At 38.0% G+C, this 12,686-nt stretch overlaps 1 protein-coding gene and 1 long non-coding RNA gene across 6 annotated transcripts in view; one reads left to right on the forward strand and one right to left on the reverse strand.

The window, feature by feature from the left end:
• Positions 1-1,099: 1,099 nt before the first annotated feature.
• Positions 1,100-12,686, reverse strand: part of SMNDC1 (survival motor neuron domain containing 1) — an 88,681-nt gene continuing 77,094 nt past the window's right edge. Inside the window, exons 1-7 of one of the 4 annotated variants that reach the window (XM_084903397.1) lie at positions 11,749-11,929; positions 10,529-10,648; positions 7,342-7,531; positions 5,367-5,509; positions 4,596-4,757; positions 2,799-2,952; positions 1,100-2,344 (exon numbers count right to left, since the gene is read on the reverse strand). In XM_084903397.1, the coding sequence (XP_084759523.1) occupies positions 2,207-2,344; positions 2,799-2,952; positions 4,596-4,757; positions 5,367-5,509; positions 7,342-7,344 (600 nt within the window). In that variant the 5' untranslated portion in view covers positions 7,345-7,531; positions 10,529-10,648; positions 11,749-11,929 and the 3' untranslated portion in view covers positions 1,100-2,206. Of the gene's footprint in view, positions 2,345-2,798; positions 2,953-4,595; positions 4,758-5,366; positions 5,510-7,341; positions 7,532-10,528; positions 10,649-11,748; positions 11,952-12,686 lie in introns of those variants that run through there. The other 3 variants (XM_084903396.1, XM_084903395.1, XM_084903394.1) reach the window with 3 other exon arrangements.
• LOC311632228 overlaps positions 11,775-12,686 on the forward strand; it is a 32,570-nt gene continuing 31,658 nt past the window's right edge. Inside the window, exon 1 of one of the 2 annotated variants that reach the window (XR_014796735.1) lies at positions 11,775-11,885. This is a non-coding gene — a long non-coding RNA (uncharacterized lncRNA). Of the gene's footprint in view, positions 11,886-12,047; positions 12,104-12,686 lie in introns of those variants that run through there. The other variant, XR_014796736.1, reaches the window with a different exon arrangement.

A 12,686-nucleotide genomic window follows, 5' to 3' on the forward strand; every position in this document is an offset into this window, starting at 1 on the left:
TAGCTACTTGGGAGCCCTAAATGACTGACAGCACGATCTATCAGTTACTGAGCCTGTCAAGCCTTTCTTGATGGGAAATTACATCAAATTTTATAACAAAGCTTCGTAAGACCAAGTGTTATATTTGATTTCAGAATATTGAGAGCTTAACCACCATCATTTGTAAAAAAGTATTGGTATTATGAGATGCTACTCATTAAGCATGTTCTCTGCTTTAACATGACACAAGACAGATACTCTCTCCAGCGTCTTAACTTTTAGTTTAGTCCAAAGATACTATCATCATCCTGGTACCTCGGACTTTTCAGAGTCATGTCTAGGTCTTTTGACACTAAGGTTCCTGATCTCGTGCCACATATGCCTACTTTAAAAAATATATTTTATAGGCTATGGTCACCTTTACTCTTTTCTCCTTCTACTGCAAAGCCCTTCAGAAAAAAAAAACGAAAAGGAAGGCTTATAGGGTCAATCAAACAAAGCACAAGTCTCAACATTAAGTCTTGCCTACAAAAACACTAGGTGAGTGATAAACATAAGGTAATCTCATCAAAAAACATTTGGTGTGGCCACTCAATTATACCAAATGTCTGTCCTGTGGTTTTTCATTAAAAGGGTGCAAATGCAATCCTTCAAGGATACTGATTAGTATATTACAATTAATAATGAGAGTATTAGTATGTTTTCTCCTGGAATTTTTACCTGGTATGTAAAAAAAGTTTCACCTTTTTTTCTATCCTATGTACGCTACTCAGTGGTCAAAAACTAAAGGAAAAAGTTATCTCCTGGGTTGGGAGGTGGAAAGACAAGATGAAAAATTCTACCTCTCACCACTACTTCCTGAAAGTTTCAATTTACCAGAATTAAAATACATGAAATAAAAATTTTTATTTTCCCCTTATAGCACAAGCCCTTAAAATTGGTTTGCCCTTTAGAATACAATTCTTTATGTCTAATAAAGGGGAGTAGGTAAGGATTTATTGAAACCTTTATCATAATCATTTTCTTCTGCAGAAATGATGTATGCAAGTACATTGAGGCTTAATCATTATCAATGCTGGGAGCTACGAGTAAGACTTTACCTTTGTCATAACACACCCTGGAGATTTTAAAAACATTTTATTTAATAAAAGTTAAACATACAAAAACTGAAATTAACACATCCTGAAAATCACTGACTTCCATTAACAGGAAGATACTTTTCTACGCATATATTTGGCTTAAACTCAACTCAGGATAAATATGATGTTCACTTACACCAGCAAATGCTGACAACTTGATCTAGTAAACAAAAATTACAAACTCAGCTACATAAACATAATATACAGGGGATTATGGTCAGATTAATGCACAAGAAATACAGTCAATTTTTAATGATGAAACATTTAGTACTCTTGTTCATTAATTTAGCCTTGGTGGTTCTTTTTCTTTTTTTTTACAAAAATAGTATCTACACTGTATACAGGGCTATACATCAGCTTTTTTTTTTTTTCTCATATAAACATTTCACATCCAAAAAAATGGTACCACTACCCTATGTGAAAAACCAACACAGGAGGGAGGAAAAAATTAGAAAAGGTAGCTGGTGCTAAAACATGGTTTTTTACATAAAACTAAAATTCAATGAAAAGAATAAAAGAGCTGGATACATTTTAGAGATGGCCTAACAGGCTTTAAGAAACAAGTTATTGAAGGGAAAACCTGACAACAGAATTGGACTTTTACAAGTTAACGTATTTTTTAAGTTTAATTGGCCAATAGCTACGTTTAAGTTGAAGGTTAAGAAAAAATAAAAATAAAAAGATCTCTGTCAAGTTTGGTGTTCTGCCTTGATATTCCAGTGAATTGCTTTCTGAATATGTGGCAAGTTTTAAGGTACTGAAAGTTCCAGGTTAGGACTTTACAAAATGTATGGGGCCTGATATTCGGAAGATCAACAGTTCATCTAAGTGCTTTATTTAAGCAGCATCTACTTAGAAAAGTTGTGTTACCCAACAAACTGAGGAAACTGTGGTAGTAGTAATGAAGCAAGTTAAATGAATAGCGGTTATCAAATGCAATTTCTTCAAGTTTCATTCTATTGAAGTCAAACAATGACAACAATGGTATTTTCCTTACTCATCTAACAAATAATTTACCTTTAGAAAAATATAAGGATAAAAAGGTAAATGTAAAGCCCTGCAGAGATGAAATCCAACAGTTTTTGTGATTATTGAGGCATCAAATGCCTGACATTGTATTTAGAGGTATCTTGATACTGTGTCATAGGTTTATCAGCAATTCCACAAGTTCCTACTCCAACTTTGCCAGTTACACTCTCAGGTGAAGCAAAAATACTCCTCTTTACCTAGGGGAAATGAAACAGAAACCATTCTTGATTAGTTTTGGAAATAACGAAAATTATAAAATATACATAAACGAAAATGTACATCATGGAACCCCAGTGCACTTTTAAATAAAATCTACCGATGATGTCCAGCATAAGGCATTTTAACAAAGCAAGTGTGGTACAACATACCCCCTTCTAAGTGGAAAAACAGCAAATAATTTTTCAAATTTTAGTTTATAGAAGGGGGAAAAAACTAGATCTTTTGTAATTCCTGATATAAACTCTGGTTTCTGGTATTTCTATTGTAGAGACAGTGGCTAATGTAGATTTTTTTCAATAAGCCAAACTGAAGATTGAAGAGAATTCTGAATTTAAGATGATGTATTTTTAAAAACCTGTGTAACCTCCTTTTCCATTTTAATGACAGCTGCATTTTTCAAATTTACAAAATATGACGAAAGGATTTACCTACCTGGCCTTTTTTGTTTTTAGAATAGGCCCTGTTGTTGAATTGTTGCCATTTCACTTTCTGGTCCTCTCTCTCCTGCTCAAGTTCTTTTATTCTCTGTGCTTTTTTCAAAGCTTTCTTCTTTTTATATTCACGCTGCTGGGCAATCATTTCTTTTCTGTGTGGATATAACAACTAAATGTCAACTCTTAAAATTTAAAAGATGACTTTCTGAGGATATTTAGTAATACAAAAAAAAAAAAAAGAAGAAAAAAGAATGAAAACGAATAAACTTATATACTCTCCTCATGAATAAAAGCACTAACATCATGCCAATGACCCAGCACTACTAATAAATGTTATTTGATATACTGTGCATACTTAGAAACTTTCAAACATAATAGTAATCTATTAAATATTTCAACTGACTTTTTAGCTGATGTTTAAATAGCTTTTGCCAGTTGTGTTTTCAGAATAAGATGAGTGTTATCAAATGTCTAAATCTTCTATCAATTTCTAAGTGGACAGTTAGCAAGTGTAAAATGCTGCATTTGGAAAAAGTGTATTAAGAGATTAGAGGAACATAAATCCCTATTTCATTTAGATTGGAAGAGCACAGAAGCACAAAGGGAAATCAGAGCTAACAATTCTTAACACAAAAGCAACTGGGATTTTCAAAAAACAGTGAATAAGATTAGAGCCTAAAGCTCTCATACCCTGTTTCCCCAAAAATAACACAGTGTCTTATATTAATTTTTTTCTCCCAAAGTTGCGCAAGGTCTTATTTTCGGGGAAACATGGTAGTAAGTTCTGCTCAGTGAACACTGAGTTCTCAACAAAAAAGGATGAAGGAAGAGGTCTTTAAAAAGAGGTAATAAAGTCTAGACTCCTTTGTATCATGTAATCACCACTATGAAGCCAAGAGTGGCTTTTCATACAGATGTCAAAAATTAAAAAAAAGAAATGTCGTTCTATAATCTGATTTTCTTATGGGATGCTTAAATTAAATGTAATTTTAATAGATGACAATTTTCTTAAATTCAAATATATTTATGTAGCAACTTAAGTTTTAAAAACTCTTTTGACAAATCCAAAAATGTAGATACTCTTTCCCTGTTTAACAGATGAGGAAACAGAAGATAGGCAGCTTGCTCAAAGTCATACCTTCTAGTGTAGGGGTGTCGAACTCAATCAGAGAAGGGGCCAAAATTTAAAATCCAGCCTAAATCGCGGGCCGAATGGTTTACTGAACAGTCATAAACTGACAATGTCATAAACTGACAGCGGAGTGCAGTGATGACAGCGCGGTGCGGGCCACATTGCAAGGCCTGGCGGGCTGGATTTGGCCCGCGGGCCTTGTGTTTGACACATGTGTTCTAGTGCATTAGCTGGCCAACTCCTTTTCTTTTCAGATCTCTGAAGTTTAGATGTCATTTTCTCAAAGTAATTTGCCGAATGCCTAAGTGCAGTTTAGGTACCTGTTCTTTGTTCCCTTAAAGTACCTATTATGTTTCATTCATAAACTCAATCAGGACAAGGCCCAAGTTAGTTTCTTCACTGCTGTGGAACCCCAGCATCTGGGTTAGTGATAATATACACAGTATCCACCAAATAAATACTAAATGCCTAAGTGGAAAGCCAAATGTCCTCACTTATTTGGCATACAAATACAGAGAATGAATGACCTTATATTGCTAATCTTCAAAATAATGGTAAGCAGTATTATAACCTCCTTATCCTAAATTAGCCTGCATAGATTCTGCACCACCTCAAATACCCAAGTGGGGAAGATTACACTTAAAATGCTAAAAAGACACTTACTTGGACATGGGTTTGCTGCCACTGTCTTCCTTTGCCTTCCTTCCTTCTTCTACAGGCTTGAGGTTCAACAGTGGCGTCACTTCAGCATTGCCATAGCCAGCAAAGGTGATTGCAGCGGTGCCGTTCTCTTCATCTATCTCCTCAATCTCCGCTTCGTAACACCTGTAAAGATATCATGGCTGTAAGCAGGTGAGTAAAGGTTTGGTACTCGGCCTACAAGACTTACACTGCAGTGATTCAACTATTACATGTGTCTAAAATAAAAGTTCTGTAATCAAATGACACTTTGGCAAAGATAATGCAAGAATGGTTGGAGTTAGCCATCTGGTATCCTAAAAGGAAACCCTAATCAATATTTGCCAGGAAAGTCTCTTACACATCTATTAACTGTGCTTTAGTCAAGTTCTTTGAGGAAAGACATTTCTTATAGGAATAATTTCAGTGTATGTACTTCATGGACATCTAAGACAGCCAACCATTCACTCAATTTTCAACTTGAGGAAAACACAATTTAGATTATTTTTCAAAATATTTATTTTCCTCTGCTTTCAGTTTCCTTTCCTCTGGGATCTTAGCCATTCTTCTGCCCCAAAATTTAATCCAAAACTAAAAACTAAACTGTATTAATGGTAACCACCCAAGAATCAAATGGCTCTATTAACCACATTGGCTATACAGAAAGATTAAAATAGGGTAGTTCGAACTGAATAAAATCATCTTACCATTGTATATTAATATTTCATGTTATAGTTAGTTTTTTTCTACACTTACTGTCCATCTTCACTCCAGATTGCCATACATTTGTCCCCTACTTTCCATGAATGCGTGGGCTGAGTAGAAGCAAAACAGTCTGAACTTGCAAGAGTTTCTGAAGGTTGAGTTGACAGAAGGTCTTTGGTTAGTTCTATAACTTCCTAAAAAGGAAAACCAAAAACCATAACATTATTTTTATGATTCATATTGTCACCTATTTTCAACAAGCAAGTTTTCATTTTTTGATGACGGCAGCTCTCACCATATAGCACTTATGTACCCTATACATTTGCAGTTCATAACAATATTATAATGTATGTTCTATGATTATTCCCATGTGTAAACTGAGATACAGTATTTTTATACAGTGTGGAGCTGAGATTTAAAACCAGACAGTTGCCTTTCAACAATCTCAAAAACTAAGAGAAATAGAGTAGACTTGAGCTTATACCATGCATTATTTCTAAGTGTCAATTTTAACTGAACAGATATCTGCAAAGATGAGAAATAGTCAATTATGAAGGCCTGAGCTTATATCATGTCATATATGTATTTCATGACTATTATTTTATAGGGTGTTACAGTACTATTAACTGCCTAGCCAACATGCCCCACACCCTACAAGCCCTAAAACACTTGAAGCAGCCTCTATCTATAGTAGTAAGAATGTCCCTGCTCCTACATATTTCTACTAAAATACTGTAGGTATATGTAAAGAGCCATTAGTCTTCCTATTCATTTATTATAAAGCTTACCTCATCCAGGTAAGCAAATTACCATGTTAGATTCAAAATATCCCAATACCTTAATGTTACACATATTAGCACATCTTTATTTAAAAGGAAAATAAACAAACATTAACACACACAGGCAAGCAATATCTTTCTGTGTGGCAAATATTTTTTGTAACTCAGGCTTATACTTATCAGCTTCATTCGAAGGTATTTGGGAGGGCTGGTTAAAAAACTCAAGGAATAGTACAAATGGGTAGATTGCGACATTTTTAAAATAGTACAAATTGATAGATCTATCACTTTACTCTAAAAACAATCCATATTATGTATTATCTTATCTGACTTAAGAACCTGCATATCTGTTCCCCTACTACTGCATACAAAATACCTTAAAACATGTGTTTTTGGGGGGGATAAAAATTACGAAGGTAAACTCTGTACTGAGTTTCTTCTGGCTCCTACTGAGGTTTTATAAATAGTAGTTCTGGTTCGGTAACCAAGAAAGTTAAATATTACCTCTTGCCTAAGATTCTAAATCTTTCTGGCTATTTCTGAAAAACTAATATTTGAACCTAAAAATGGAGGGAATGTTAAGCTCTTAGAGAAAGATAATTTTGTGAATTAAATTTTGAAAATAAAAAATCTAGAAAACTCAGATTTAAAAATTCAGTAGAATAGTATCTTTAATGAAGTTTTATCAGGTGCCAAGTAGCCATTCACTTAATTAGATGAACTTTTCCATATAAAGCAAAGAACTTACAAATAAATAAATCATGTACTATACAAAGGAGAGTAAATTATCAGTCCTGTTTTTAATAAACCACTTTAAGGGCCAAGAATGTAATATAATCTAAGCCTGACTCAAGAGCCTCATATAACCTCTATCATTAAATAATTCCATCTGACTAGGAATGATCATTTACCTACTAACGCACAAACATGAATTCTGCATTTGTAGGTTTAAGATTTAGAACTCTACTATTTTCTTAGGATAGAAGGCCTATCCTATTTCCATAAGAAAATACATTTCCACCGAAGAAAAGGGTCCTAAAAGTTATAATTTTCAGAGCCCTGCACAGAAATGACTTTTTAAAAAATCCACAGCATTTATCCCTAGTTTTCCTTTTATTGTGCCATATTTTACATACCCCACCCAACAAACTATGAAGACCCTTCTGAATTTTTTTCCTTCACATATGCATATGGACCAAAGTATTAGAAACTATTTTATGTATGAGGGGGTTCTTAAAGGTACATACCATTAATTACTTTTCCTCCCCCAAGTCTGAGTTCTGAAACTGCTCCTTCATTGACAGATGGGCAGCAGTTACAGTAATCGGCAATTCCAGGAAGCATCAGATGTTGTGATCTACATATCAGCAGGTCAAAGGGGTTGCACTCAAGCACTCTGCTTACTGAAGGAAGGCGTTTCGGGGATGCAGAGAGCCACTGTAATATATGAGACAAGTGACTTGACCCCTGCCTCCTTTAGAACCAGTTTTATTCAGCAAAACAGCTTAATAAATTGACTATTTTTGTGATTATCATAGACTGCTTGGGGAGCTAGTCAGCTAACTACCCTGGACTTTACCCACTTTTTTAAGTGAAAAAAGAAAGGCAATTAGAACTTCAGTAGATCAATTTGCTGCCTGCTGAGTAACTTTATTCTATAGAAAAGGCAGTATATATAAAGATAAAAATGGAAGCCTTACTGGCAAAATGGAAGTCATTGAAAAAATGTAGAACGAGTATTTGTCACAAGTGAAAGGGCAAATTCATAACCAGATTAAGACATTCCATAAGAGAAACACAAGAAAACAAAGGAGGCCGCAAACTCAATCAGTTTGACCAGACTTTTCAGCAAACATAAAAGGCAGTATTAAGTATCAATGACCTGAGGTATATCCCAGAAAGCAGAAAAGAAAAAAGAATCTTAAATCCATGCTAAATAGAAGCTGTAACTAGGCAAGAGAGACAACAATTATAGGTAGAAGCAGATATCCAAACACTTACCAGAATTTTATCTAATCTTAAATGATGCCTTCCATCTTTCAGTAGTTTTTAGTTTACACAGACCTAAACCTAGTAACCAAAATGATTTTTCCCCCTCATGATAGACTAAGAGGAAAAGAAACTGATAAGGTTTAATCAGGAAAAACATTCTGTATGGCTATCTGAAGTGTTAAAACTTAAGCTTCTAAATTTGTGCCATCCAATAAGGTAGTCACATGGGCTGTTAATTACATTAAAGATTCAGATTTTTAGACACCTGAGCCATATTTTAAATACTCAATAGCCACATACGCCTAGTGACTCCAGTATTGCACAGCAGATACATAACATTTTCATCATTTCAGAAAGTTCTATTATACAGTGCTGAGCCCCCCAGGGCATTTGAATTCTTACTATAAGGCCTATCAGAATTCCCACTACAGATCATGTCAGTATAAGGCAATTCTGTTCAGGCTCTGACAATTTATTCTAGAAATATTAAAAAGACCTCATAATCATGCTGTTTCAACCTTCATCCCAACTTCCCCTTGATCAGTTCCGCACAGACCCTGTCTCCCATTGCCCAGGAAGCAATATTACAACATTGCACACAATGTTTCTTTTTTATTTATTTAAAAAAAAAAAAAGGACTGCTTTAAAATTGATAAACGATGGGGCCTGTCAGGATCTTTCCACGAGGCAAAAAGTTGTCCTGGGGGTGGGAAAATTGCTCTCCAAACATCTCTTCCTTACTGACTAGCATCCTAAAATCTATTGGCCTGACTTCTACAAATTTTCTGTTTTTAAAAAAATAACATACCAGGTAAGTTTTGTTCAGTGATTAGAGTCAACCTGGGGACTGAAGTGCCTCAAATTCTGTTTCCAGTCAAGGGCACGGACCTAGGATGCAGGTTTCCCAGCTCCTGTGAGCTTGTGCAGGAGGCAACCAAACAATTCATCTCTCTCACATGATGTTTCTCTTTCCTCCCTCCCTTCCACTTTCTGTAGAAATCAATGAAAAAAAATAACCTCAGGTGAAGATTAAAAACAAAATAAATACCATTGCAACTTCATTGGAGTTTATCCCAAATCTAGAATTTGAACCTGAAAATATTCAATATCTTAATTATGCCCACATAAGCTCTTTCAGAATCCTGAATCTGGATTCCATGTCAATTTTCATTTGTTTGCAGTTCTAATATTCTTAAAATATTAATAACTTTAAAGGGCAAAAGATGATAGAGGGAAAGAATTACTTAGATAAGACAAAGATGATTCAAGTTTTGTACTGAATCAGTAAAGAAAGAGCATCTAATCAAAACACCTTTTAAAACTTTCCAAAACATCAGGTTCAAAACTTTAAGTCTCAAATTTGTTAAGAGGAAAAATCATATATATTTACAAATCTTTTTATATGGAGTTTTTATTAATCAACCTAGTGTTCTGAGAAATAATATTTACTATTATGACTTCATTTGTCTTGAGACAACCCCTGCCCAGCACAGGATTTTAACAGCAGGTGTCATACATACTGAACTCTCCCATGACAAACAAAACAAGTTAGGATCCCTTTCACATAGATTCAATTTAACTTCAACAAGTGTCAACAACTACACTGTTAAACCTACCCTTTGAGTTCAAACATTTAGTAACATTTATGCAGAAAACAAATTATCTTTTATGTTTTTATAATGTGCTTTCAATACAAAGTGTTAATGTTTTTATAATGTGCTTTCAATACAAAGTGTTACCTGCTAGCTTTGATACACACAAATACACTCATTTTCTTTTATCTTTTTCTTTTTTTAAAAATATTTTATTGATTTTTCACAGAGAGGAAGAGAGAGGGATAGTTAGAAACATCGATGAGAGAGATACATAGATCAGCTGCCTCCTGCACACCCCTATAGGGGATGTGCCCGCAATCAATGTACATGCCCTTGACTGGAATCGAACTTGGGACCTTTCAGTCTGCAGGCCGACACTCTATCCACTGAGCCAAACCGGTTTCGGCTACACTCTCATTTTCAAAGACTTGGGCATTAAAAAGAATCTTGATCAGGTTTTACTTTTTTCCTTTAATTTTAGTTACTTTTTGAACTAAATTTCCTTTTCCAGGTCTTTAAATGTAAAAGCACTTTCCACTGTAAAGTTATGTATCTCTCTTCTCTAGTAATTCTGACAGACTTCTAAAATCAACTTTTTGTTATTACTATTAAATGAGCACACAAGATTTACATAACTAAGGATAATGCTTCACTCATTTTGATGTATGCAAGCAAACTGAGGAAACAACCCTCCTTTTACAAGCCACGAATATACACAAAGGGAAAGGGTCAACACCACCTCCGAGGGGTGCCTTGGACATCTATAGATTCTAAGCAACAAATCATTTGGAAAAGACAGAACTACTCTTTTTGAATAATGTCGCTATAAGTGTCCCCTCATACTTACTTGTAAATCTTTTTTTAATTTTAGCAAATCTTCATTTTCTCCATTTCCAGACAGGGCAGCTTCAACTTGCTGGAGCTGAGCTTTGTAGCTTGCCAGCTGTTTTGCTAGATCCTCTGACATCTGGAGGGGGAAAAGGGCAAGACCATGAAAACTGAACAACAACAAAAAAACCCACAAACATTGCCCTACCCAGTTTTGCTCAGTGGGTAGAGCCTCCGTCCACAGACTCACGGGTTCCCGGTTGGATTGCAGTCAAGGTTGTGGGCTCTGATCCCCAGCCCGTGGGGAAGGCAACCAATGGATTTGTCTCTGTTACATCCATGTTTCCCTCTCCCCGTTCCTTCCACTCTCTCAAAAATAATAATAATAATAATAATAATAATAATAATGGAAAAACACCCACGGGTGAATATAAACAAAAACAGAAAAATATCCTCAGATGAAGACTACAACAAAAAAGCCCACTTTTTTTAAAAAAAAAATTCCATCTCCTGAATTAACCTTAAAATTTTTGCTCCCAACTCATTGCAACTTAGTTTGTCACCATCACCTCTACTCTTAGTTATGAGAAAAGCTAATGAGGGAACCAGAGAAATCCCAATGTTCTTTAAACTCCTGTAATAAGGAAAGCACTGCGTTTGGTTCATTTAAAAGCATTATTGTTTACATCCTCTTGACAATAAGATACGAGGACATCCTTTCCCGGTGTGTAAGCACCCGCCCGGGGCTTCAGGGGACCCTTCTCCGTCTCACAGGTGCCGCCCGACCCCAGGCTGGGACCAGGGAGGGCTCCGCAGGGGAGAGCGCGGGCCGGCTGCCCTCCTCCCGTCCACCCGCCACCTCTCCGCTCGCCACAACGTGGCCGGCTGCCTCCGACCTCGAATAACTCAAACACCAGCTCCCGGGGAAACCGAGCGGACGCCCGCGGGGCCGGGACCCCACACACCCAGACAGGCTCCGCCGGAAACGGCCCGGCTTGCCCTTCAGAAGCCTCCTGCGTCCCAACCCCACCCGACGGGTTCCCCGGCTTAGCCTCGTTCGCCGCCGCGGCCCGGAGGCCCCGGGCTGGGTGGGAAGAGGAGGCCGGAGCTCCCGACACGGTGGCCGGCGGCCAGGCCTCTCCGGCGCGGCCGGCTCCTCGGCCTCGGGCCTCCCTTCCACTCGGGAGAGGCCGCGGCCCGGCGAGGCCCCCCTCCTTCCCTCCCCGCCAGCTTTCTTACCTTGTGTGGGGTCGGGGTCGGGGCGGCGGGAAGGGGTCGGGGCAAAAGAGCCCAGGGCTGGCTGTGGCAACAGTGGCAGCAAGAAAAATCTCCCCGGAGACACCAAGGCGGCGACTCGGAAAAGAACTCGGTCGGCGGTAAGGGGGAGGGGAGGGGAGCCCGGTACTGGGAGGAGGAAAGACAGAGGCGGGTGAAATCTCGCGAGAGTTAAGAACCATCGCGAGGCGCCGCCCGAGTCACGTGACTCGTAGAGCCCAATAGGAAGCCTGCCCCTCCTTGCGTTGGGGACGCAGAGTGGGCGGGGCTTAATGGGACGGAAATGACGCCACTGGGCTGCGCCCGGCGCTGAGCGCAGGTTCGTCTTTCCAGTTCCGGATGGGAGTCGGGGCGGGGGAGTCGCGGGGCTCTTTGGGGACTGGGTGTTGGCGTCCTGCTTGAGGTTTCCTGGGTGTTCATGGCGCGTTCCTCCTTCGGCGAGCAGCGCCGGGAGATGGGAGTAACGGGGTTTAATGCAGCAATCGTACTAGCAGTTGGTTCTCAAAGTGTGGTCGTCCGCTCAAAGTGTGAGAACCACCGCTTTTTATAATAAAAACCTCAGTGGTAATAAAAAACTCAGTTGTGGCGGGACCTATTGGAGATGTATTTATTTAAAACCTATTTTGTGAGGACAGATGTGTTTTAAATTAATTACGTAGGTTGTACCTCGCTTGATAGAGAACAGTCTCCAAGTTCTAGTCTTGAGTGATAAAAAGTGGTGTGACCATTTTCATTTATGTTTAAAGAGGAACGCGGCCTGTCCCGTGGCGTGGCTCTTTAGTTGGGTGTCCACCTATGAGCCATGAGGGTCAGGGCACCTGCCAGGTTGTGGGCTTAATCCCTAGTGTGGGCGTGCAGGAGGCAGCTAATCAATGATCCTCTCTCATAGATATTTCTATCTC

The sequence above is a fragment of the Pipistrellus hanaki genome (genome assembly GCF_964339955.1).
Source record: "Pipistrellus hanaki genome assembly, chromosome: 14".
Lineage (NCBI taxonomy): Eukaryota > Metazoa > Chordata > Mammalia > Chiroptera > Vespertilionidae > Pipistrellus > Pipistrellus hanaki.